The sequence below is a fragment of the Hyperoodon ampullatus genome (assembly GCF_949752795.1).
Source record: "Hyperoodon ampullatus genome assembly, chromosome: 17".
Lineage (NCBI taxonomy): Eukaryota > Metazoa > Chordata > Mammalia > Artiodactyla > Ziphiidae > Hyperoodon > Hyperoodon ampullatus.
In genome coordinates this window covers 34,387,205-34,414,279 of record NC_136930.1, presented here as the reverse complement: position 1 = coordinate 34,414,279, position 27,075 = coordinate 34,387,205, and the positions used below count along the sequence as shown (strand labels likewise).

General features: G+C 35.5%; 1 protein-coding gene and 1 pseudogene across 2 annotated transcripts in view; both read right to left on the bottom strand.

The window, feature by feature from the left end:
* SLC26A7 (solute carrier family 26 member 7) overlaps window positions 1–27,075 on the bottom strand; it is a gene marked incomplete at both ends in the record, with an annotated part of 196,800 nt that overhangs the window by 39,024 nt on the left and 130,701 nt on the right. The window contains 6 exons of the mRNA XM_079722341.1: window positions 1,655–1,703; window positions 6,679–6,816; window positions 12,110–12,176; window positions 13,166–13,272; window positions 21,210–21,305; window positions 22,488–22,565. Coding sequence (XP_079578467.1) covers window positions 1,655–1,703; window positions 6,679–6,816; window positions 12,110–12,176; window positions 13,166–13,272; window positions 21,210–21,305; window positions 22,488–22,565 — 535 coding nt within the window. The remainder of the gene's footprint in view (window positions 1–1,654; window positions 1,704–6,678; window positions 6,817–12,109; window positions 12,177–13,165; window positions 13,273–21,209; window positions 21,306–22,487; window positions 22,566–27,075) is intronic.
* On the bottom strand, window positions 8,842–11,941 carry LOC307065627 (serine/threonine-protein phosphatase PP1-gamma catalytic subunit A-like; annotated as a pseudogene). The gene is made up of 2 exons: window positions 11,867–11,941; window positions 8,842–9,846 (listed from the first exon to the last, which is right to left on the bottom strand). The product of its transcript is annotated as a serine/threonine-protein phosphatase PP1-gamma catalytic subunit A-like (transcript).

Sequence of the window (27,075 nt, the reverse complement as noted above, 5' to 3'; positions counted from 1 at the left end):
AATTCAAATGTACAAATATTCCATAGTTATATATATCTGATAAATTTTTTTTTGAAATATGAGCTGATTCCAGATTTGTGTAGTTACAAAAAATACTGTGTGAACATTCTTGTTTATGTAACTTCCTTGAATGTATAACTGGGAGTGGAATTGCTGGTCATATGGTATGGTATCTTCAACTTTATATGATATTACCCAACTGTTTTCCAAGGTGGTTGTAACAGTTAACACTCCCACTAGCACTGCAAGAAACTTTTTGTTGCTATACATCCTCACCAATACTTGGTATTGTCAGACTTTTAAAAATATCAATTATACATATATATAGAGAGAGACAGTGTTATTTATTATGAATTTAATGTACATTTCCTCAATAATTATTATAAATAACAATAGTGAATTTAAGCATATTCTCATATGTTTATTGGTATATTTGAAAATGTCTCATTTTGTGAAATGTATGTTCATGTCTCTTGCCCATTTTCCTAACAGGCCATCTGCCATTTTTACTCCTTGATATCCTGGGGAGTGCAATTCTTTCTCCATTTTATTTGTTACAGCTCTCTCCTTTTACTCTGGCTTATCTTTTTATGCTTTATATGATGCCTTTTGGTAAACAAAAGCTCTTGATGATAATCTAGTGAATTTTAATAATAATGTTTAACATTTCTTATATATATTCTCCTATATTATCTTCTAAATTTATAATTTGTCTACCACTCCAAGGACTTTGATCCAGCTGGTACTGATTTGGAGTATGGTATGAGATAAAGGTCTAATTTCATTCATTGTGGATTCATGATTGTCTCATCATTGTATATTAACAAGACTGTCTTTTACTTACTGCTTTGCAGTGCCACATTTGTCACAAATAAAACACCAATATATGTGAGATTTTGTCCTTATTTCTATGCTCTTTACTCTGTCCTATTGATCTGTTCACTTATCTTTGAACCAGTACCACACTGCACTGATTATTAGAGCTTTATAATACATCTATACATACATAAGAGAACATGCTCTCCCACTTGTTCATATATTTCAACAGTTGTGCCTATTCTTGGCCACTTGAGTTTTTGTACAAAATTTAGAATGAGCTTGTCAATTGCCATTAAAATGTCCTATTGGAATTTTGACTGTGATTCAATTTATATCTATAAATAAATTCGAGAACTGACATCTTTTCAATATCGTACATTCTGATCAGTGAACATTGTATTTCCTTCCATTTTTACAAAAAAAAACCCATTAATTTGTGTTTCAGGTATTCTTAACGCCTCATAATAAAGTTTTACACCTTCATCTTTTGTAGGTTTATACATCTTAAATTCACTTCTAAAAGTTTAGGAGGATGAGAGGGAAGAAGAAGAAAAGAAGGAGGAAGGGGGAGGACAGAATAGGAGAGAGAAAAGAGAAAGAAGGAGGAAGAGAGAAAAAAGAGAGGAGGATGGAGTAGGCAAAGAGGAGCGAGATGGAGGAAGAGAGAATGGGAGGAGGGAGGAAGAGAAGGTGGAGAGGGGAGGGAGGACATAGATCAGGAGGAGAGAGGGAGGACAGAAGTAGGAGGCAGAGAGGGAGAAGAAGGGGAAGAAGATTTCATTCTCTGGTCTATATTCAAGTCAGAACACTTAGGGTTTTTTTTAAGCTAACTCACCATTGCAAATGCCATTGGATAGAGAATTGAGCAATGTGTTTTGTTCACACTGAAATGAAAACAAATATAAAGAGAATAACATTATAAAAATTCATTTCTGTCCCTGAAAAAGAACATCAGTCTTTTCTCCATAAATAACAAAACTAGTCTCCAATAATTATTTTTCCTAGCTTTTTTTTCAGAATGATAAATACAACAAACTAAAGTAATAAAATAATTAGTTCTAAGCTTATGGTAGCTCAGTACATAATTTAAATTATCAAGTCAGACTATCTTCTTTAGAACGTTTTCTGCAAGATTAAGTTTGTTTTGATATTTGATCAGGAATTGAACATTTGTACTTGTTTTTCATTGTAGTGTATCCAATCAGAACTTAACTTCATTAACACAGCACTCTCAAAGAGAGACTGCCAACCACATATTTCATATTATACAAAAGTTAGCTGTTCGCTTAATATGATAAATTCTAGGCCCATCCATGTTGCTGCAAATGACATTATTTTATTCTTTTTTATGGCTGAGTAATGCGAAGTAAGCCAGACAGAGATAAATATCATATGATATCACGTATATGTGGAATCTAAAAAAATAATGATACAAATGAACTTATTTACAAAACAGAAACAGACTCATAGATATGGTAAACAAGTGTATGGTTACCAATGGGGAAAGCGTTGGGGAAGGATAAATTAGGATTTGGGGATTAACATATACACACTACTATATATGAAGTATATAACCAACAAGGACCTACTGTGTAGTACAGGGAACTGTACTCAATATTTTGTAATAACCTGTAAGTGAAAAGAATCTGAAAAAAAAGATACATATGTTTGTATAACTGAATCACTTTGTTGTAACCTGAAACTAACACAATATTATAAATCAACCATACTCCAATAAAAATAATTTTTTTAAAGTTAGCTGTTCATCTGAAGCTCCATGAAAATGTTCAAGAAAAAACATTCCTGATTTATGGAAATGCTGGGGAATGAAAATGACTGTATATCCTACAATTAAACTTCTTTGAAATTAAAAATAATTGATGCCTCTAAAATTATAACATGCTATGTACTTCTCAAAAATGTGTTATTGTTATTACTGTTATTTCTTGAGTACTTGCTATTGTTATTTCTTGAGTACTTGCTATATACCAAGAACTTTACATTAATCATTTAATCCTCAGAATAATCCTATGGATTATTAAATCTCATTTTTCATCTGAAAGTTGGAAAATTTCTGAATTTGGAAGACTTCTAAAGATTGAAATGGTTAAATAATTTGACCAAAGTCACAAAGCTAGTAAGAACTGAGTTAAAACCTGAGCTCATGTCTTTCCACTCTGCACCTCATGCTTCAAACTTCTACATTGTATTGCTTTTCCCATGAAATCAGATTTCATCTTAGAGGGTGACCACAAAGCATCTATTTTCCCTTCTTAATCCCAGTGGTTCAGCTTATATGTTTTAAGTCTGATTCTGACAGTTATCAAATAATTTTCACCAGGTTATTTTACATTTCTAAGTCTCAACCTTCCTTTTTTGTAACATTCAGGTAAAGTCAGTTACATCATGGGGCTGATGACAATTAAGTTAGATAGCCCACTTAAAGGGACTTGCCCTTGAGAGACAGTCAACAAATGTGCTTCCTTTCCCTCCTCTTAAAATACCTTGTCTGAAATCTCTCCTGCAGACGAATTTTAAATCAGATACTCCACCCTTGAGAAAGTGGAGAATGACTCCACACTCCTTAAGTACAGGCTGCACATAGTGACTTGCTTTCAAGGACTACAGCATGGAAAGGGGAAAAAAAAGTAACTTTACAGTGAAGAAACCTGACAAATACTATCTCATCCGGGTGATCAGGGTCAACATCAACAGTGATAAATCATGTTTATATTATGTACCTTTGAAATAATGTGATGAAAATGGCACTTCACCTCTATAGTTTTCTTCCTGAAGACCCATATCTCCAGTCCTACCATGAGAAAAATAAGAGATAATTCCACCAGAGGGGCATTCTACAAAATACCTGACCAGTACTACTCAAAACTGTCAAGGCCATCAAAAAAGGGAAAGTCTAAGAAACTATCACAGCCAAGAGAGCCTAAGGAGACAGGACAACTAAATGTAATGTAATATCTTGGCTGGAATTCTGGAGCAGTAAAAGGACATTAGGTAAAACTAAGTAAATCTGAATAAAGCATGGACTATAATTAATGATAATGTACACATATTGGTTGATCGATTATAATAACTATGTCCCACTAATACAAGAAATTAATAATAGAGGAAACTGTGTGTGGTGTGGGGTATATAAGAACTCTATACTAACTTCTCAATTTTTCTCTATAAATCTAAAACTGTTCCAAAAACTAAAGTCTACTTAAAAAAATAAACATTGTCTGAGCAAAAGAAAATTTTAGGTAAACAGCAGATTGAAACTTTTCTTGCAAAGTGAGGCCACAAAATGGTGATAATATTATAGTGAATATCTGTAGCCTATATAATAATGAGCATGAATCCATCAAACGCTAGCAGCCTAAGATCCTTCTAAGCTTCCGCATTCAGGGAGATATTTAATAGTGATATACAGGAAGTATAGCAGTATAATGATAGAAGTATATCATTACATAACCTAACAGGGGATCCTTTTTCAGTTTATGTTTTGAATAGGATGTAAATCTTCCTTTTCTGGAATGTTTTCAATGCCTTCCCATCACTACTATCTGTTGAAACTTCAGCTGTCAGAGAAGAGAAGATCAAGTCCCTGGCAGAGCACTCCAGTTCAAGGAACAACTGTAGACTGCTATGTTCAGCCTGATAAAGGGAGGCAAAGCTGCAGCAGAGATTAATTGATGCAGACTTGTTACTCCAAAACTGAAATTACAATAAGTGCATAGTCCTTAAAATAAGTAGATACCCTAGACAGACAGTGTGTGACCAGGACAATATGAGATGCCCAAAAGAGCATCCATGCTCAAGACTAACCTTTTAAGCATTCTAAATAAAGGTTTACCCCAGGTTCCTCTGAGAGGAGGAATTCCAGAGTGCCATCTGAATCCTTGGTGTGTCCTTTAAAATTCATAATATACAAATATACATACAATATTTGCTTTATTATCATTAGAGTAGAGCTCATTTTCAACAAATTCTTTCTCACCATCATGAAGTTCTGAGTTAAAGAATCCTTTTGGGTGCCATTATGTACCAAAAACCTAGATTCAATAAGTTCTATTTGATTTTTAGACTCAATTTTCTGAAGTCCCAAGTAGGTAAAATCATATATGTAGAACCTTCTCACAGAAGACTGTGTTAATGAGATTTGCTTCTGAGGTATACTACAAGGCAAACACATGCCAATTTGCAATTTCTGAAAACAAGTTGTAGCAACCTTAATCTTGCAGGAAAATATTCTAAGGAAAATACTATCAACTATCGATAATTTGTTATAAGAATCCTCATGTCAGGTACTCTACTAGAAATGATAAATCCCAGACACTAGTATATTATTCAATAAGTAAATTTAAATTTTGGTAAAATAAGACCACAACTTCTTGTGGGTTAATTAGGTTATTTGACACTCTAGACAGATTTTCCCACAATACTGTTACACATGGTGGTTTAAGCTTAACCTCAGCCACAAGAACCTACCTCTCTCATAATACAGTTTAACACTATGTAAGGTATAGAATGGCTTTGTGATTAAAAACAGGCCTAATATACAACTTGAACAATTAGGAATATATCTCCGCCTTTGGCGTAAGAGCAAGTTCTTCTCACCCCAAAATCACAGGTGGTAGCTCCTAATATTCCAATGAAAGTGACATCCTAAAGATGACGGTGAGGGGTAAAGAAGGTCTGGAGATATATAGACAGGGGCAGCTTCATGGGCTTTAGCCCTGTGTATAGGGCCCCATACTTAGAAGGGTCTCTCATTTGGCTTAATGCTCTGTTGTCACCATTTTGAAGTTCTTAACAATTGTTGAACAAGGAACTTCACATTTACATTTTAAACTGTGCCCAGCAAATTTCATATCTGATCTTGTATTTAGGACCTCTGTTGTGTGGATCACTATGAGGCCCAGAGGCAGAATCACGAAGCTGCAGAGACAGGAATGTGGAATTAGCTCCTGAGACACCAGAAGTGGAAGGGCCAAGGTCTCCTATGCATCTGACTGACTGGGAGATAGTATATGCCCAAGGATACAAGAGAAAAAAGAGATCTTTGTTATCTAAAATAGTCAAGAAATGCTTCATTGAGAGGGCATTATTTGCACTCAATCAAACTAATGATACTAGTTAAGATTTTATAGTATTGAGTAGGCCAGGCACTATTCTAATTTCTTTGTGTATATTAACTCATTTAATCATCTCTAGTACTGATTAGAAAACTGAAACAGAAAAGATTAAATAACTTGGTTAGGGTCCCACCGTTCCTAAGTGGCTCACCCAGGCAGCTTAGCTCCAAAGTCCATGCTCTTAACATTGCAGAGAGCTTAAGGATTCAAATGATTACAGATAGCTCATTCACATGAACTCATCCTGATGCACATTTGATTTGTTATCTGTGTTAATTGAGAATATTTATGGAGATAAGGAATGATGGCATTTTAAAATAACGTTATAATGATGACAACAGTTTATATTTCTCTGAGTCATTTACCATATTCTCTTTTAGAGGTAGATCTAACTCTTCTTTCTCTTGGTAAAAATATCCTTTGATTTAAGTGATTTGTCTTATTTATTCTTCCCAGAGTTATAGCACTTAGTACACATGTCCATTAGATATTTGCTGGATTAATGAGTAAGTGAACAACTGAACAAATGAATGAACAAAAGTGATTACCTAAAAGCTAACTACAAGAGCCAAATAAAAAGTATAATACAATATAAGGTTTTGTTCAGGAAAAGGTCTCTAAACACTTTTATAATGTATTATATTTACATGATAAAGTTTTTGGGACATAATGATATAAGGTTTTCTGTAGCATGATATTGTAATCATGAAAGAGTTGACCCTACCTTGCTGATTTCATCAAGTGGCTGGTTGCTGGCATTTTCTTTTTGGATTATGTTCATTAGATCAGTATGAAACTTCTTTACATTCAGAAAAACAAGTGGGTTGTTTATTGAGATAATTTTCACCTGCTGCAGGGTTTCCTTTTACAAGGAAAAGAAATGAATAGATTCAGAGTTCTGAATGAAATAAATCCTACAATGAATTGAAATCCTACAAGTCCAAATGCCACTCATTTATGGAAGCAGTCTCCTGGCTGGTGTTTTCATTAAAATTTCTTTGGAGAATTTAATATACTATCATACTTCTCAGGGAAAATATGTACCTCCTCTTTATTAAGAAACATTAGTAACCATGAGATAAGTCTGCAGCTTTTCAGAAAAATGGTCCTTATTCCTACTAATTCGGTTTTGGGGAGGCAACAGCCTAGACTATCCAAAGAGTATCATGAAGACTTATCCTCCTAAAAGTACCTCTTCCACTCAGTCTAGAAATTTAAAATTCCTTTACCTAGCCATCAGTATTTTTTAAAATGAAAATATGTCCTAAAGGGTCACTGTCAGTCATTTACCTCATAATGACATAGTCTTTCTTAGGCAGGAATATAACCTTACAAGTGACTGATAGTTCTAACTGAGAGAAAGAAACCAAGAGGTATTATCAGGAAGGTAATTTCACTTTGGGCAGGCCTAGATTACATTGGATTTAGGATGTAGGCAAGACATGAGGAAATGGGGAAGGAAAAATTTCAATACAAAATGTGTCTGCTTTAGTCATTTGCCCAGGTCTTCCTGGCAATATCGTCTTCTCCATGAACTTTGGGGGAGGGATGTGTCTTAGAAACTGAGAGGATGGTAAATTCTATGAAATGATAACTCCTTACCAACTAAATAAAGCAATATTCCTTCAGACTTGAGTACTCACATAGAAGAGGAGACACATACAGGCAGAGATAGAAAGATAAAAGAAAATATCATATATATGAATTTGGACAATTAGTTTAACCTCTCTTAGATTCCTTGTTTTTTAAAGTAGGTAATTTTTTAAAACAATTTCATCATTTAATAAGTCTGAATTCATTTTTACCACATGGTATTGTACATGGTCAGCTGTTGAAACAGATTTCTTTTAAACAGATCTTAGTTTTTAAAAAGTCATAGATACTGTGAGTTCTGTATAAACTAGTGGATAGTAAGTTAGTTCCTTTGTTTTGACTTATAAGCCTCAATTTCACCACAGAATAAAGAAGGTAGGCCAAAGAAAGCATAATTGGTCACTCATATAGAACAGTATGATTTCTATAATTTGAAGCTTTCTGAATGGACAGGTTCAAGCCTGATATAACTGTAAAAGGATTACTTAATGAAAAGACTATATGGAAATCATACAAAATGTTATTAACTTTAATCAATAGCTTAGACAACACTATGTTACTAATTGCTATTCAAACTCAAAAACCTGTTTTTGAATCCCCATGAAGGTGGCAGGGGTACACAACCATGCCACCTTGTACTTAGGGCTTTAGGAAAGAGTCACAGACTTTAAAATAATGGCTTTAATTGTCATTTTCAGTATACCACAGGGGAAAGTGTGCTTTAATTAAATATATATACCAGTGATGCTGGTAAGGTTGAAAGTTACTCCTAATTTTGATAGCTATAAAAACTAATTTGTACATGACAAGACAATGAGAGAAAAACAAGCAATTCCTTTGAAACAAACAAACAAAAAAGTTCACAGTGTTTTGTATCCAACAGTATGCATTTTATGACAATAACGTACAGATTGAGCACACTAAGTCTCCATATGCTAAAGAAAATGAGCATTTCCATTATTCATGGGCTGCACTGAAGTTTTAAAAAAGATCAACTATACACTCACCCCTTACACAGGATAAACTGTCCGGGGCTGTATAGCTTTAGCACCATCACTAAAGTTGTTTGCAAAAGGAACAGAGAACGAAACAAAACAAAACATTTTTTCCTTGGAAGTGGAGAGTCTTTCATTTGCTGTTATAACCAGAAAATACCATTCATTAAGTCAAAAATGGAAGAGAGGAGGCCCATAAACACTATTTGAGCAAGCTGACCAATATGCATTTCAGTTTTAAAAATGAAGGATATATAGTGTATGTTACAAGTCTCAAGTAGGCAGTGTCAAAATGACATCTATTTCTTTGCTTGCTCCATGATCATACCCCTTGGAGGTGTTATGGGTCTCATGGTATTTGGTTTCTTTTTCTCTGCAGGATTTAAAATCTGTAAAGAACACATTAGTGCTTCATCCACACTCATCATGGCACCTACATTGTCAAACCCTCCACAACAAGTGGGTGCAGAAAACAGAGTGACCAATTGTCTCTTTGCAAAAAATTTATATCTGTCTTCAACCACTTAATAGGCTCTACATATAAGATCCAAATCATACTTATGGAGAAATTTTGCAACCACTTCTGCACCAAATGTGAAGGGCATGCCTCTGTCATTTTCAACCCAGGCTAAGACATCTTTATCAGTGTCAGACCACAAAAGATCACAAAGAAGACCTTGATTTGGTATATCAATTGGTCAAATAATTCACTGAATCTGCTCCAGAGACTGAAGATCCTGGTGATAAACCTCCATGACAGCAGAATATTTTCTCATCCATGATGGCTGCTATCGGTAAACAGTTAAAGCAGTCTGTGACAGTTTTCCATAGTTTAATGTTGTATCTTCTCTTACATTCATCATAAAATCCATAAATTCTATTGATGCTGGCACATTTGTGATTTCCTCTGAGAAGAAAAAATTCTCGAGATATTTGGTTTTGTAAGGCAGTAAGAGGCAGAGAGTCTCCAATGGCTGCTATCCCCTGTCCACATAGTCCCCAAGAAATAGGTAATTGCTTTCCGGTGGGAAAACACCGTACTCAAAAAGTCGAAGCAAATCATAGTATTGCCCATGGATATCACCACATATTTTGAGTGGTGCTTCAAGTTCCAGTAGGATAGGCTGACTTTGGAAGATCTCTCCGAACTTTAAGCAAAGTCCTCTGATTTCGTTCTCCTGTAGCTGGACATTCTTACCAGGCTTGGACCCTCTCACTTCCAGCAGCCATTGGGTGATGCTGTCGATGTTCACTTTATGTCTTCCATTACATTCCCACCACCAACCCTCCCGCAGCGGCAACAACTATGGCTAGTGCCTTGGGATTCACGCCTCATTTCCCACACCACCAGCACAGACATGGTGGTGGCAGCAGTGGCAGGGGCTCCCTGCTTCCTCCTTCTCTCCCCACTGGAACCACGAGAGCTAACATAGGTAAATTTTTAAGGTAGATAATGTCAAAAAGTTTCTATAGCTACACAACTGTTTAAACTCTAGAAAGTTAGAAGATTTGCTGCAAATAAATAATTCAAGTAAACAAAAATGCTTAAGTTACCAAATTAACTTTTAATCAAGAGGAAATATCTTATAAGCCAAAAATAAAACAATTATTTGGCCTGTCAGGTTTAGTTATGACAAAGACCCACATCTTAAATTGACTCACTAATCACACCACATGTTCGTGCCAATATGCTTTAAGATAATATAATTTTTTTTTTTTTTTTTTTTTTTTGCGGTAGGCGGGCCTCTCACTGTTGTGGCCTCTCCCCTTGCGGAGCACAGGCTCCGGAGCACAGGCTCAGTGGCCATGGCTCACGGGCCCAGCCGCTCCGCGGCATGTGGGATCTTCCCAGACCGGGGCACGAACCCGTGTCCCCTGCATCGGCAGGCGGACCCCCAACCACTGCGCCACCAGGGAAGCCCTAAGATAATATACTTTTTAAAGATAGGTGTTTATTAAGGAACAGAGACTCAAATGGGGCAAGAAAAGAAATTCTCAACAGAGTTGAATTCACTGAGTGGGGAGGGGTCTTCCAAATTGAGAATGAGTGTTTCATGTGAAGAAGGGGTGGGAGCATGCATAAACAGAAGGGAGGAGTGACAGATCACCATTACTTTTGAAGTTAGCTAAAAATTCCACCTAAGAGTTCATATTCAAATCTTTCTCTGTCTTAGTGTTTTCCCTCTTAGTTTTGATACAAAACATTAAATAACTAGTGAGGTGTAATATTCTAATAAAATTAAGATTTCCATATGACAGTTATTATTCAGGTAGGTGGCTAGACTGGAACAAATCAAGTTTTAAAGACATGGAGAAATTTCAGCACTTTCATCTTCCTACAAATCCCCTCATTCACTTCCTCACATATTTAGCTTGAGAAGAAGGTATGAATTAGGTAGAATTTATTAGCCAGTGATCTTTAAACTGAAAAATACCAAACTTGAATTCTATTTCAAAGCTAAGAATGTCAAGGCTATGGTACATGGCTCTATGTGTGGGGTGGATACACTGAGGACTTTAGAGGCCTGAGTCAGTCTGGGACTTTGCATGAGCATTAAATTCCCATGGAAAATTTAAAGGAAGAAAAGAAAGGGATAGGAAAGGAAGGTAGCATTGGTGGAAAACTTGAGCCTGGGACACCTTCAAAGTCTTCGAACTCCAATAGCTCTCTATGAAGCAAATCTTTCCATACTTGTTAAAAAACACAAGCCATTTCCCTAGGTGTCACAGAAGGACTCCTGTTGTTACTTTCTACTTCCAGTCTACTCAGAAATACCCTGACACTGATCCTTCTGAAAGGAGGCCAGTTCTCTCTGTTCTGAGGGCAATCATGAGGTATTAAAACAAGTAAAGATGAAAAATAAAGAAAAAAAAAGTTAGTGAAACATTACAAAGCAGGTTCAAAGTAAGGCCAATTTTTTAATTGACAAAAATTCAAGTGGACATTTTCTTTCTTCACTTTAAACTTGTTTGGGTCATCCTTCAGAACAAGAAGCTACAACTCAAACATAATTGGCCTGCCTAAACATGGATTGAGTGAGACAATTTATATGTTGTTTCCTTAAAAAGGTGTCCACTGTGCAAGAAACAAATCCTAGTGACATCAATTACCCTCTGCTAATAAAACAGAGCGTCACTGATTGTGTTAACAAATACCATGACCCCACTTTGCTTTATTCCCTTCCCTATTCCCTATCTTCCTCCATCATTTTATTTGGAATAGACTATTAGTTTAGCTTGACTGTTTTATGTCAACTTAATAATGGAAAAGAGGTTCCCAAATAACTGAACTAGTCTGGACCATGATTATTCTGTGAACTTTACATCTGTGAACCATGCTATCCTCTTATCTGCATGCTGACACAAGATTTCTGTTGTTGTTCTATTGATTTGTTGCATGTTGATTGCTATATATAAGGTGGTTATACATGCCACTGAAAGTTCAAACTAATCAAAAATAGAATTTTCATTTTTAAAGTAGTAATTTATCTGCTTCTTATGATACCTTGAAACTATCTGGCCTACAAAAATTATTAATTGCATGAAGGAAAAGGAAACTAAACTTACATCATCCATTTCTGTCTTCACTTTAAATTCCATTTCTTTCATATTTTTTATACTCAGAGTCTTTGCTCTAGAATTAAGGCAGATATAAAATACAATGTCATTTCCAAATTACTACATTAACCATGAAGAAATAAAAAGGATAAGCCATTTTATTTTAGCAATTAGACATATTTAGAATGGTTTAGATGTTATATCCCATTTGTTCACAAGACACTGGTAAATGTGTATCTCTCTGGGATCCTCAGAAACAGAGACATCTAAGTAGAGATTTTAAAATGTAATTTATCTCATCTGGGCTCCCAGCTACCATATCTTCAAGCTAAAAAGGTGGATTGCTAAAGAAGAGCAATAAGGGAGAAGGCTAGAAAGTATACGGTATTTAAGAAAATCTTGTTTTAGGGTAAAGGAAATAAAGAGGGAATCAATGGCAAGATCGGACCACATAACAATGAATCTATATATAGAGACTTCATAAAGATAGAACCTATAGAGGTAAAACTTAAAATTTTAAGAATATATTATTTCACAAAGAATTTCAAGGGAAGTATGAGAAGTGAGTAGAAGCATTATCGGATGATGAACATTGGGAAACAAAAATAATTGATCAAAATATGGAATGGTTTACAGATGTGCACTAAAAAACAAAAAGAATGTGTTCTTTAATAATTTATCTAGAAAAAAAGTAGCTAGATTAATAAAGCTTCTGAAAAATTAAATTTTTTGAGGTTATTTAACTTTTCAAATGATTACATTGTTATATGGTTTGTGTCTCATTAAATACTATATCCATTCACTTAAAAAATAGCTCTGTGATGCACTGTATAGTTGTGGGGTTAATTTATTTACTTTAATAGATTTTATATATTCTATTTTATAGTTCTGACAAAATATTTCTCCTCATTAAGACCAGTATTGTTATATATCACAGGTAGATAAAACCTTCTATATAAATAAAACATGAGAGTGTAATACTATCTATTCCACAGAAATAAAAGTAACTGGCAACAGTATATTTGCTGCTGTGTCAGAATAAACAGCATTTAAATAAGATCTTACCTTGGGAAACGACCAATCACAATAGCTACGGTACACAAAACACCAAACAGCAGCCCCACATTGGCAGCAAAGCATATTGTAAATATATATGTACTGACCCATATGCCCTGAAAGAGAAACAGGAAACAAGATATGGGTCCTTTGTTTTCTCATTTTTCTCGTTATTGCTAAATTCCTCACAATCTTGTTCTCTACCATTCCTGTGATGAAATCTCTCAGCAAGAATATATTACTCAAGGAGCGGTAAACAGAAGACCAGGAACACAGCAACAAATCCAGGCCCCAGCGGACTCCCAGTGACAGAGGTTAAGGGAAAGGCAAAGGGAAAAGGAGTATTCTTTTTATATAGATGCTGCTAACCCTTAGTTCAATTCCCAACAAACTTTCTATTTAAGATCTGTAAATAGTTGGCTGATGTGCTTGGTTCAAAAACATTCCATAATTTCCTACTGTTTTCTCATTTGGTCTAATAATATTACAAACAAGTGTTTGTAGATTTTTGGTCATTCTCAGTAATATTCTCTTTTCTGGGATTGCTATAAAAAGAACTAAGGTAGATTATTACTATTGATACATAGGACTCTCAAAGCCTATTGTTAAAATGACTGACTCTAACAGCACGACCAAAGCCACTTTTAGACCAACCACTATAAAAATATTTATACTTTTATTTCACTTCTTGTGAAATTGTGAAAGCTAAAAACTCAAGGCCAACTTAGTTCTTGGGAATATTTCAAAAGATTGCTAGAAAATTCTATTTCTCCTTTAATTGGGATTCCAACAATATTGCAGTTTTGTCTACCACCTGAAATTACAATTTGCAACAGGATACTGTATTATATTGGCAATTCTAAGTTTATTTCTGTCAAAAATAGCTTTAAAAGGAAAATAATTTGTGAAATCCAGAAAGTTATATTTTCTAAACACAAAATTCTGCATTTAGCAAATAGTAGACCAAAAAATTTTCAAACTCTCTCTTTTCTCCCAAATTACCTGCATTACTTTATGCAAGTAATTCTAAGTTGATTTCTTTCTGTCCCAATAGCTGTATTACCATTTTAAAACATTTTTAACAACATAATTCAATTCCATATGCTAATGAAAGACAAATTTCTCTATAATCTGAAAACAGCACAGATTCTTGGAGGGGCATAGTTTTTATTTTTCCAGACAAGTTTGAAACAAATGTTTCTCAAAGCTATTTTATAATTTGAAATTTTTTACTTATCCTTTGTCTGTATTATTTATCTACACTGAGCTTGAGTGGTTCTTAATGTTGAGCTATTTTCAAAGCCTAAGCCCTTGGAAGCAAATGGACAGATGTTTATCTGTAAAATTCCTTTTTGATATAGAAGAAACAAACATTGGGGAATAAACAAGAAACTATATTTTAAGTGTTCTCATGTTAAAATCCATCACCTACAAATGTAATGATGTTAGCACTTATTATTACACCATCCTGTCATCTAATAGGTTAGACACTGAGATGTTTTTCCTCTATTCAGGTGAATGGAGAGTCATTTGAATCTTCTATTTGTACACAGTGTGTTTTTTCCTTCCCAACTTATTACACCAGACTTGACTGTGTACAAAATAAGGCTGCAAATTTTTGATCGTTACTTCAAGTTGCCACGATTGCTCTGTTTCTCACTCATCCCCTAATGCTTACTGAATGTGCCTGGGTATGGCAGAATAAGACCTCACCAAAAGCTTTATAAGTCCTGTTCCTCCTGGCCAACCTCCATGATTCAATATAACATGGGGAACTGAGGATCCTGGTTCCCACCATTTAAAAAAGCAGAGAGTCTGGAGGCCATGATTCATCAGAGTGACCAAAAATGTTGGTACCTTCTGGTTCTTTTTTTTTTTTTTTTTTTTTTGTGGTATGTGGGCCTCTCACTGTTGTGGCCTTTCCCGTTGCGGAGCACAGGCTCCGGACGCGCAGGCTCAGCGGCCATAGCTCACGGGCCCAGCCGCTCCGCGGCACGTGGGATCCTCCCAGACCGGGGCACGAACCCGCGTCCCCTGCATCGGCAGGCGGACTCTCAACCTCTGCGCCACCAGGGAAGCCCCTGGTTCTATTTTTAAAGCGAATTTACTCTCCCACAATATCATCTATTGTAAGTTGGGCTTATAATGCTTTGTTATTTTCCATTTATAACTGAAAAAAATATCAAATAGAAATTAGTAACATAGACAAGTAAATAGTTCCACTGGTTAGAATTAAGTCCCAACAGTATTCTGTAACAATTCCTAATAAAGGTCCAAATCCTAGATGTCATAGCTATAAAGAATTGGGTTCTTGAAACACTTTTTTTTTAAAACCTTAATTTTTGCATTATGCATTCTTACTTGATCTCCTCCCTATTTGGCACTCACAGCCCCTAAATATAAGATAACCCAAAAGTTGGCCTCAAGTAGGGAACACATAAACTCTTCCTTTTGTAGAAAATTTATCAGTGTAAAACACAGTTCAGCAGCTACTCAATCACTTCACTTCTCTGCTCCATCTGTTATGCTGCTTTGATGATTGATCCATATTATTAAATCTCTGTAGGTCTTAATTCTATCTCTACTGTTCAGTTACTCAAACTCAGTTCTAAGTCCATCAGTAAGGCTTCCATTTTGGATCCCTATTTCCTCATTATCTCAAAGAGGGCTTTGATCTACAACTCAAAGTAGAATTATTATTAAACTGTAAAATATTTAAATAAATAACATTTTCTAATTTTTCTTTTTTTAACATCTTTATTGGAGTATAATTGCTTTACAATGTTGTGTCAGTTTCTGCTTTATAACAAAGTGAATCAGCTATACATACACATATATCCCCATATCTCCTCCCCCTTTCCTCTCCCTCCCACCTTCCCTAACCCACCCCTCTAGGTGGTCACAAAGCGCCGAGCTGATCTCCCTGTGCTATGCAGCTGCTTCCCACTAGCTACTTATTTTACATTTGGTAGTGTATATATATCCATGGCACTCTCTCACTTCGTCCCACCTTACCCTCCCTATACCCCGTGTCCTAAAGCCCATTCTCTACATCTGTGTCTTTATTCCTGTCCTGCCCCTAGGTTCTTCAGAACCTTTTTTTTTTTTTTTTTTTTAGATTCCATATATATGTGTTAGCATACGGTATTTGTTTTTCTCTTTCTGACTTACTTCACTCTGTATGACAAACTCTAGGTCCATCCATCTCACTACAAAAAACTCAATTTCATTTCTTTTTATGGCCGAGTAATATTCCATGGTATATATGTGCCACATTTTCTTTCTCCATTCATCTCTGATGACTACCACATGTTTTCTTAAACTTTCAACCTTCAAACTGCTTTACACATACATACATCTTTGGTAACTTTGCTTCATATTTAGGTATATTCTAACTATTGAGTTATCTGGACACATTCTGTCTACTGGGTGATCTAGCATATATCCACAAAAGTCTGTGCAATATTATCACTACAAATGCTTTGCCCAGATCATATTCCAATAACCCATGGCCTCTCACTGTTGAATTCCTTAACAACTAGAGATACCTGTCCACTTCAACCACAGGAGGCCATTGTCAAGCTAAACCCAACATCGCATTTAATTATCATGTACCTGCTATATCCGTGTCAACTTTCTCAAGATTATTTCCTTCCCAAACCATACTCCCTACTTACTCCAGGTTTTCAACTATTACCTCTATGTAGGAGCTTACAAATTATGAGCCATTAAAGAAGTTTCAAACAGTCTACCAAATACCTTCAAACTCAATGTGTCCAAATGCAAACTCATTAACTTCACTCCCCAAGTCCTCTTCTACTGTTCTCTTTCAGTTATAACACTAATATTCTTCAAGACACTACAATCAGAAACCTTGGAATAATATTCTTCTATTTCTCCTTTTTCATCTACTTGACCAATCATTTCCAAGTCCTATCAATTATTAATAAAATATATCTCAAATTATACCCTCTTCTCAATTCACTGATAATGTCCTACTTTGCTATTGTTCCCTTAAACTGTTCTAACAGCCTCCTACTTAACTATCTGCTTTTGTTATCAGCATTGTAAACCATTTGCCATACTGCTGCCAGAATAACCTTTCTAAGTATAGGTTTGGATATCAGATTTAGATAGTGTATTAAAATCATTTTTACTTTACTCCCCTCTATTAAACTCCACCCAAAGCAATATAAAAATGAATATATATGGAGGAAAATCCAGCTTTGATGAAACAAGAACATGGTCACACTCCTAACTATAAAATACAATGTAGAGTTGCAAAATTTGTAAGATATCAAGGACACTGGAAGCCAACAAATTTATCCTCAAAGTTTAATCAATTATAGATTTCTCCATGAATGTCACAATTTTTAAAATTCTATACAATAATCTTCTGATAAGAGCTTTAAGTTCTAGGGGCAATAGTGGACCACCAGAGAAGAAGGAAAGGTACCCGTATGGTATCTATTTGATACTATATAAAGAAGAGCAGTAAGATAAAATGCCATTTATATCACTTACAACCTAGCTTCCTAACCAAAGGAGACTGACAGAGATGAAACAAGGTGAAGAAGGTAGAGGAGACAGCTAGTATCAGATCACCAGAGAGCCTGTGATTTATGAGGCTTTATTTCAACTAGAGACAAATCTTCAGATGACACAGTTAAATCAGAGTCGTGGGATGCTCCACCTCACTTCCTACCTCCTGCCCTCCCCACGTTATTTTTCAGCAAATAGCTACGTCCACTAAAGATGCATCATAACCATAAAGGAATAATCAAGGAACCTATTTATAAAAATTGGAAAAAGAAATAAAGTAACAAAAGAGAGACAGAGGATAGGTTTAGGCAATAAAACCTCAGGAAAAAACTCTCAAAAATAGATATGAAGAGTCAAAGAAGAATAACTGGGAAAGAAATTGGATGGAAACAAAAATATTACAGAGATAAAAGCCATATTTAAAATTTACTAAATAGGATAATCACAATAAGAAATACATAATCAGAGATACAGTGAATAGTCCAGAGAAGCCATATGCACACACACAAACACACATATGCACACCCCAAAATAATCATGGGAAAATGTACAGATTTTAAGAAACAAATTAAATTAAAAATACATAATTCATTAAGAGAACAGAACATATATTTTTGAAAAAAATATTCAAAGACATATTAGAAGAAAAATTCTGTATGTAATTCTTGATTCTGAGATCACAAGGATATGTCACTCTCTTAGAAATTTGATACTAACTGTTCAACCACAAGAAATATTCTGACAATATTACCAAACTTTATGAGCAAGAAAGAAACTCACTGAGCATCCATTTAGAAAAATAATCTCACATTAAATAGTAAAAAATTATGTTGACCTGTGATTTCTCTGCCTTATCCCTCAGTGTCTGAAGATAATTCAAGCTTAAAACGCCTGGAGGAAAGCATTTTAGACTCAGCCAAAACCTTCCTTCTAGTATAAAAAGAAAACATGTTTTCACCATGAAGTAGCTCTAGGAATATAAAACACATGAGCCCTTCTTGGAATACTGCTTTGTGATAACATACAAAATGCAGCTAGAGGAACTGAAATAAATAACTCAGGAATGTGAAACTGTATTTTTTAAAAGACTAAAGGTAACCACCAAATGCATTTAAATAAGCTTCCATATTCTATAATTCAATGAATGACATCATTTTCCGCCAGTGATGTTCCTAACTGAAAACTTAGGAGCCACTCCAGACTGATGCACTTCATGTGATGAATTGGTGATGAGGGATAACTAATGAAACTGCTTTAGTATTTTTCACCTCTATTCCTTCCTCTTGAATCTCAAGTGTTAGTTGTGGTCCAGGCCTTCCTCATTTATTTGCCTGAATTATTAAAGGAGTGCTTCCAATTGTTGCATACTTCATCAGTTTGATCCTTCTTCCTCAAATTACTCATATGACCTTTCTAATACATAAATCTTATTCCTATTACTCCTTTCAGTGATGCCTCACTGCCTTCATGATGAAGTCTAATCTTTGCAGGATGTAAGCAGACTCTCTCAGTCCAACCCTTTCTTAACTTTCCATCTGTTACTGCTCTCACCTTCATGCTATATGTTCTATCCATCATTTCCTTTAAAAAGCTTTCCCTGACACCTCTCCCCTTCCATTATGGTAATGTGCTCCCCCTTACGTGATTAATGAGTTCCTTAGAAATACCTTTATCATGGGGTTTTCAATAGCTTGTTAAATAAGTTTACATCTTCTCATTTTTCTGTTCCCATGTGCCACCTCACATATATCATCTTAAAAAAGTCATTATCCTCCATCAACCTAGTTAATTTTGGTCTCTTGGACTGCCTGTTCCTTCAAGTCTCAGTTCATATTTCAGCTCTGCTGTAAGTCTTCTGTATTAACCCAGTCCAAATTAAATGTCCAGCCTTTATTTTTCTCCAGTACTAAGATTTTTTTTTTTTTTTGCTTCCAGGTTATGATGTATCTTGCCTCATATAATAGTTACTGTTTCTGTGCCTGCATCCTGCACAAATATTAGTGTCTAAAGAAGATAAGTACTTATTTATTTATCTCTGAATTCCACATGACACCCACTATTGTACCTTGGTAGAAGCTCAGTAATACTGAGACTTAAGATGAATGTTATCTTTTTTTAACATCTTTATTGGAGTATAATTGCTTTACAGTGGTGTGTTAGTTTCTGCTGTATAACAAAGTAAATCAGCTATATGTATACATATATCTCCCCAGATCCTCTCCCTCCCACCCTCCCTATCCCACCCCTCTAGGTGGTCACAAAGCACCGAGCTGATCTCCCTGTGTTATGCAGCTGCTTCCCACTAACTATTTATTTTACATTTGGTAGTGTATATATGTCAGTGTTACTCTCTCACTTCGTTCCAGCTTACCCTTCCCCCTCCCCATGTCCTCAAGTCCATTCTCTATGTCTGCATCTTTATTCCTGTCCTGGCCCTAGGTTCATCAAAACCTTTTTTTCTTTTTTTTAGATTCCATATATATGTGTTATCATACGGTATTTGTTTTTCTTTTTCTGACTTACTTCACTCTGTATGACAGACTCTAGGTCCATCCACCTCACTACAAATAACTCAATTTCATTTCTTTTTATGGCTGAGTAATATTCCATTGTATATATGCGCCACATCTTCTTTATCCATTCATCTGTCGATTGACCTTTAGGTTGCTTCCATGTCCTGGCTATTGTAAATAGTGCTGCAATGAACATTGTGGTACATTACTCTTTTTAAGAGGAGTATTATTAAAGTACGTGTCAGCATAAGTAATCCTCCAAAGTCTCTCAGAGCAAAGGCTCTGAAGGAGGGAGAATACATAAATAATTGCGTTTCAATATGGTAAATGCCATAATAGAGCTAAACAGAGGCTACTCATGAAATAATTTACCCATATAGGAGAGGGAGACAATTTTGGATGTTCATGCATAGAAACATTTCTCTAGAACAAGTATATTAAACATTTATGTTAGTAAAATTCATATTTTATCATTGTTCAATATAATTTAATCTGTTCCTAGCAATATCCTATTAACATAGTGCTCATCTCAATGTAACCCATTTAAAAAACAATTCATGAGACTCTTTGTATTTAGAATGAATATGGTCACTATTAATATGTTTACCCTATATTAATGCAGCATACATTTCTTAGCAATTAATGCTGGTTTTTCATATATGTTATAAATAGTCATATTTCTACTAGCTATTCTTTGATAAACTTCACTTCCAGAATCAATTCATAATGGAAACTGGGAATCCCCAAACCACTCAAGTTAGCTAGCATTTCTTTAAAAGTTCTTAAACACATCAAACAAAATTTGACAGAATTCCATTTCTGTTTCTTATAAAGACATTTTACATTTAAATATTTTTATTGAGTTTGAAAAAAGATAGCTTGTAAAATGTAAGTCTCAAATGGCTAAAACTATTTTTTTGCAAATGGAACTATTAAAGTTTATTTTGTAACATGTGTTTAAGCCAAAGATATTAATTTTAGATCAAATTTCTACTTACCCAATCAATTTTATCCACATTCCAATATTTTTTTAAATCTCGAAATTGTATTAGCATTCCCTTCAGTCCCACGACAATAATACTTGCAAGAACACACTACAAATAAGAAATAAGTTGATGAAGATGCAAGATAAAGATTTTAATCTAAATTTAAAAGAATCATGGTATTTTTATGTCTTTGTCTTTGAAGTACTTATAAAGAAAAGCAATAACTATTTAGAAGACTGAAGTAATATTCATTTTGTTTAGAACTAACCTATTATTGTACTTTAGGAATATAATAGCAATTCTAGAAAATCACAGGGTACATGTTATGGCATTCTAAAAAAGAGGAAGAAAGAAAAAGAAAAGTAGTGAATTATAAGGGTGAATGTTATAAGGGTGAATGTCCTCTTAACTTTATAATAATTATTCACTACCTTTTGTTTGAAATCTGTTTGTTGCAAAAATTAAATATTTATATAATATATTTCTTTACAATTGTCTTGAGTATCAATTTTCTGGTTTCACCTTAATATATTTATAACTCTCTTGAAAAGTGAACTTGGTTATTGGGAGATCCTCTCATGAAAGTGATTTATTCTTATTACATGAATGAAGAATTAGAACAAGAAAGGACTGACACTGTCTCTGGATCTCTGAAGACCAGGATCTTACTCACATCACTCTAGTTCCCCAGGCTTCTGAAAAGCAAGGTAAACATGTGTACTAATATTCTGAGTAACTTTTTATAACCATGCATCAAGGGTGGCAAGATGCATTTTGTTGCCTACTCTCTTGTCCAACATGAATTTTCTAAGAGCACAAATTTCATAAAATTCTTCCAAAGTCTACTTTTTATAACAGATTTCCCTGGTGGTCCAGTGGTTAAGACTCTGTGCTTCCACGGCAGGGATTGCAGGTTCAATCCCTGGTCAGTAAACTAAGGTCCAGCATGCCACATGACACAGCCAAAAAAAAAAGAAAAAAAAGAATGGTATGTACTTCTTATAACAGAGATTGCCTAGTTCCACCTTCCAAATTAATATAGAATAAATCTAATTCCACGATGTAATTTTTATACAAAAGCCTAAGAATTAGAAAACAACCATGGTACCCTCCCATACCTTCCCCATCAAATGTGGGCTCTTTCTACCTTTCCTCCATTCAGCCATTACTTATGTCATATAAGCTTTCAGATTTAGGATCATTGAGGTTGTTCTTCAAAGAAATTTTTAAAATACAATGATTCTCATTAAAAGTAAAGTTTAAAAGTAAATAATAAAAAGCACTACTTACCATGGGCAGCCAGTAAAGCAAGGGTCCTATTGCATAGATGACTATCAGGATGAAAATGCAAGATATTAGACAAGCCACCTGTAAAATACAAGACAAACAAAAAAGAAAGCTTGAACTTTCTTATTATTCCAAAGTTATAGGGGGAAAAAGATAATTCCTTGTTCTTCTTGATAAGAAGAAACAAAATGTTGGCACATGATTGTTAAATTAAATAGACTGTCATCTATATTTTGTAGCTGAAGGAACCCAAATGTGACAGCTGACAAACTGGTGCAATCAAATTAAGTCAGCAATGACAGAAAAACAATTCTAAACAAAGAAATAGGACACCATCAACTTTTATCACACATCACAACATGGCTTTTTTGTTTGTTTGTGAAACAAACAAATGACATTTCAGCTAAAACTCCTTTAGCCTATAGTTGTTCAGCCTGGCCCCCCTTCTCCTAGTCGTTTCCTAGTTGTTTGGGTAATAACTGAATATGCAGCTTAGGGTTTTTCTGTGCTGATGACAAATTTCCACAGAAGCCTTTACTCTCTTCGTTGGAGTCCTTTGTTAATATGAAACAGTTATATGGGATTAAGGAAGCAGTCTCTGCAGTGAAACAGACAATTTTATTAATCCTGAAAAGTCATTAGTATTGTGTTCTAACGAACTCAACTTGTTGACAAAAGGTAATTCAAAACAGCTCACTCTTAGCTATGCTCCACTTAATGGAGAACAAATTTCACATAAGCAAATGCTTATGTCTTAATAGAAACATTTAGCTAAACCGTCAGCTTAACAAGAGGAAAGAAGGCTTTCACAGGACCAAAAAGATACCTAAAATATCTTTATGGAAAAATCAAAGGAAATAAAGACATTAGTGTGGCTAAAAATAAATATATAAACAAATAATCAATAGCAAGAGCTGGCAAGGACTCAGAGCAACTAGAGATCTCAGACACTACTAGTGGTAATTCAATATGGTACAGCCACTTCAAAAACAGTTTGGCAGCTTCTTATGAAGTTATGTATGACCCAGAAATACCTAAGAGAAAGGAAAACATACACCTATGAAAATACTTACATGTAAATATTTATAGCAGTTTTATTCATAAATACCAAAAACTGTAAATAATTGAATTGTCCACCAACTGGTGAATAGATAAATTTTGGGACATCCATACAATAGAATACTACTCGACAATAAAAAAGAACAGACTACTGATACATGCAACAGCATGGATGAAACTCAAAGCCATTAAACTAAATGAAAGAAGCTTGATACAAGTTCCTTCCATATTTAGTGGAGCTCATCTACAGTACTCCCCAGCATATAAAGGGGGAAAAGTCCTTCTGTGGGAAATAAGTCATTAGAGAACCAAAGATTGTCCATAAAAGAAGTTATAGTACACAAAACTGTCACTAAACTGATTATTTAGGAGTAACTGGTGATTTTACATGATAATAATTTTTAAATAACAAAATATTATGCCTGTAACTCCACTAGACTGGAGAGAGCTAGTTGTCAGAAGGCAGATTACAGGATTCATTCAGATACCCGTGTGACTCAGTATATCCATGTTTATGTGGAAAGAAAAAGACACCAACCACTAAGGTGCACTTCATATCAAAAGACAATGGCATGAGGAAGACTTTCAAAGATGGTGGAGGATTAAGATGTGGAGATAACCTTCCTCCCCACAAATACATCAAAAATACATCTACATGTGGAACAACTCCTATAGAACACCTACTGAACGCTGGCAGAAGACCTCAAATTTCCAAAAAGGCAAGAATATCCCCACTTACCTGGGTAGGGCAAAAGAAAAAAGAAAAAAAGAAAAAAGAAAAAAGAGAGACAAAGGAACCAGGATAGGACCTGCACCTCTGGGAGGAAGCTGTGAAGCAAGAAAAGTTTCCACACACTAGGAAGCCCCTTCACTGGTGGGGCAGGGGGAGCTTCAGGGTGTCAGAAGAGAGCACAACAGGGTGTGGAGAGCAAAGTGGAGAGTTTCCCACACAGAGGATCGGTGCCAACCAGTGGGTGGGGGCTGGGGCTGAGGCTTGGGATTTGCAGGTCAGACCCAGGGAGAGGACTGGTGTTGGCTGCGTGAAGACAGCCTGAAAGGGGCTAGTACACCACAGCTAGCCAGGAGCGAGTCTGAGAAAAAGTCTGGACCTGCTAGAGGCAAGATACCATTGTTTTGGGGTGCACAAGGAGAGGGGCTTCCTGCTCTGTGTGCCCACAGACGTCAGAGCACCACCTAAGTGAGCTCGAGAGATGGGCGCAAGCCGCAGCTATCATCTCAGACCCAAAGGCAGGCACGGACTGCTACTGCTGTTGCCACTGCCACCAAGAGTCCTGTGTGCAAGTGCAGGTCACTACCCACACCTTCCTGGGAGCCTGTCAGCACACCACTGCCAGGGTTCCATGATCCAGGGCCAACCTCCCTGGGAGAACACACAGCACACCTCAGGCTGTTGCAACCTTACACGGGTCTCTGCCACCGCAGGCATTCCCCATATCACAATTGTGACTAGCGTACCCCTCCCTCTCCTCGGCCTGAGTGAGCACGAGAGCCCTAATCAGCCGTTGCTTTAACCTTGTCTTGTCTGGGTGGGGAAGAGACACCTGAGGGCAGCCTACACACAGAGGCAGGGCCAAAACAAAAGCTGAACTGCAGACAAAAGAAGAGAAAGAGAGATCTCTCTGTGCAGCCTCAGAAGCAGCAGATTACATCCCCACAATTGGCTTGGTAAACCCTGCATCTGAGGAATTCCTGAATAGACAACAAGTGTTCCCAAAATTGAGACTGTGGACTTTGGGGGCAACTGTGGACATGGGGTTTAATTTCTGTGTTTGACTTATTTTTGGTTTTATGTTTACCTTAATTTAGTTTTTAGTGTTTCTTTTCATTTGTGGGTTTGTTTATTGGTTTGGTTGCTCTCTTCCTTTTTTGTTTTCTTCTCTTTTGTGAGTGTGTGTGTGTGTATGTTTCTTTGTGTGATTTGTCTGTTTAGTTTTGCTCTTAAAAAAAAAAAAAAGCACTTATATAAATACTCAGGGATATAAAACTGGCCAGAAGGAATTTGGGGTTCATGTGATCTAGAAAATATTCAACATTAAGCTGATATCTGGTATTGAGGTGGCTTAAGCTTGTTGATCTAATTAATATAGACATGTCTTTAGAGTCATTAATATTAAGCATAATACTTTATTGTACCTAAGAATGAAATAAGACCTTATTACATCTGTTGCAAGGAAAATAACTTGATAGGATGAAATTTTAAATGTAAATGAGATAAAAGCTTTCAGATAAATGCTATAGGAATAATTATGTTCTGAAAATTATCTAAAATAGTGTCTCCAGATTTTGGTAGCTATTACTTGCCACTTAGTTTTCACTAAAAATTAAGGTTTTTAAGAGTTGGGGACTCTAATTTTAATATATAATTAAAGCTACTAAAATTTTAAAAAATCTTTCACTATATAATAGGAAAGTGGGACATATGTTTTGAGTAAAAAGGAGTTTTATGCATGGTCAGACTGAGATTATTTTAAACTTAATTGGGTAAATGGATTTTGTTATTAAAGGTAGACTGGTGCAGGACCAGACTTAGCTCCTCTCTGCTAAGAGAACAAGTTTACTTAGAATGATGTTTTTGATAACATATTGTGTGAACTATCTTGCCGTTAACTGAGCTGTATTTGTTCTTAAATATTCTATCTGACCAAATGCTTTTTAAGAAAAAGCTTTTTGATATTTTGGATGAATTTCCTATCAAATTCTAATTAAAGTTCTTTTGACTTCAGCTAGATTTGGGATGCTTCAGAGGGCCCCCAGAGAGCCTTCCTTATTGCATAGGTTTCACCTGTGGTGGAGCGTTGATTCGGATTTTCCCTTTTGAACCAGCCTTGGTCATTCATTCAGCTTTATCTCCGATGGGGCATTGGTTGGGGTTCTTCCCTTTTAGACTGATGGAGTATTGGTTCAGAATCTTCTTTTTTGTGGCTGAGGAACTGTGACCCCGAGAGACTGATTTGATAACAGGACTCGTGTGTGACAACACCAGGGTATCCTTCCCTGCTGCATTGGTTTTGCCTATGGTGAAGCGTTGGTTGGGATTTTCTTCCTTTTTGGGGGGCTAGGGAACTGTGACCCTAAGGCACTTCAGAGGGAGAAAATATATATATATATATTAAACCGACTAGAATTGGTTGGCATGCTAAATTACATGGAAAGCATTGTCAAATGAGCAATAAGCATCCTCAGATTATATGGTATGAACAAATGTTATTAAAACAGATTTTCTAAAAATTATACAGTTTCTGAAATTTGCATATGTTCTGGTATAATGCTATACTTTTGGTTGTTATCTTAAAATGCTGTATGTCACAACAACTTGGATAAGCTTCTTTGCCAAGAAGAATTCTAATCAGATCTTTATCCTTGCCATTTTAAGACTTTTGTCATTCATAGACAGCTTAGGTGATGATTTGCAAAACTGCCACATCTTCAAGAAAGCTCATAAAAAGGAACTTTTTAAAACAAATATGTTTCTGATAGCCTTTAGATAATACCACTAGACTGGGTAACAAAT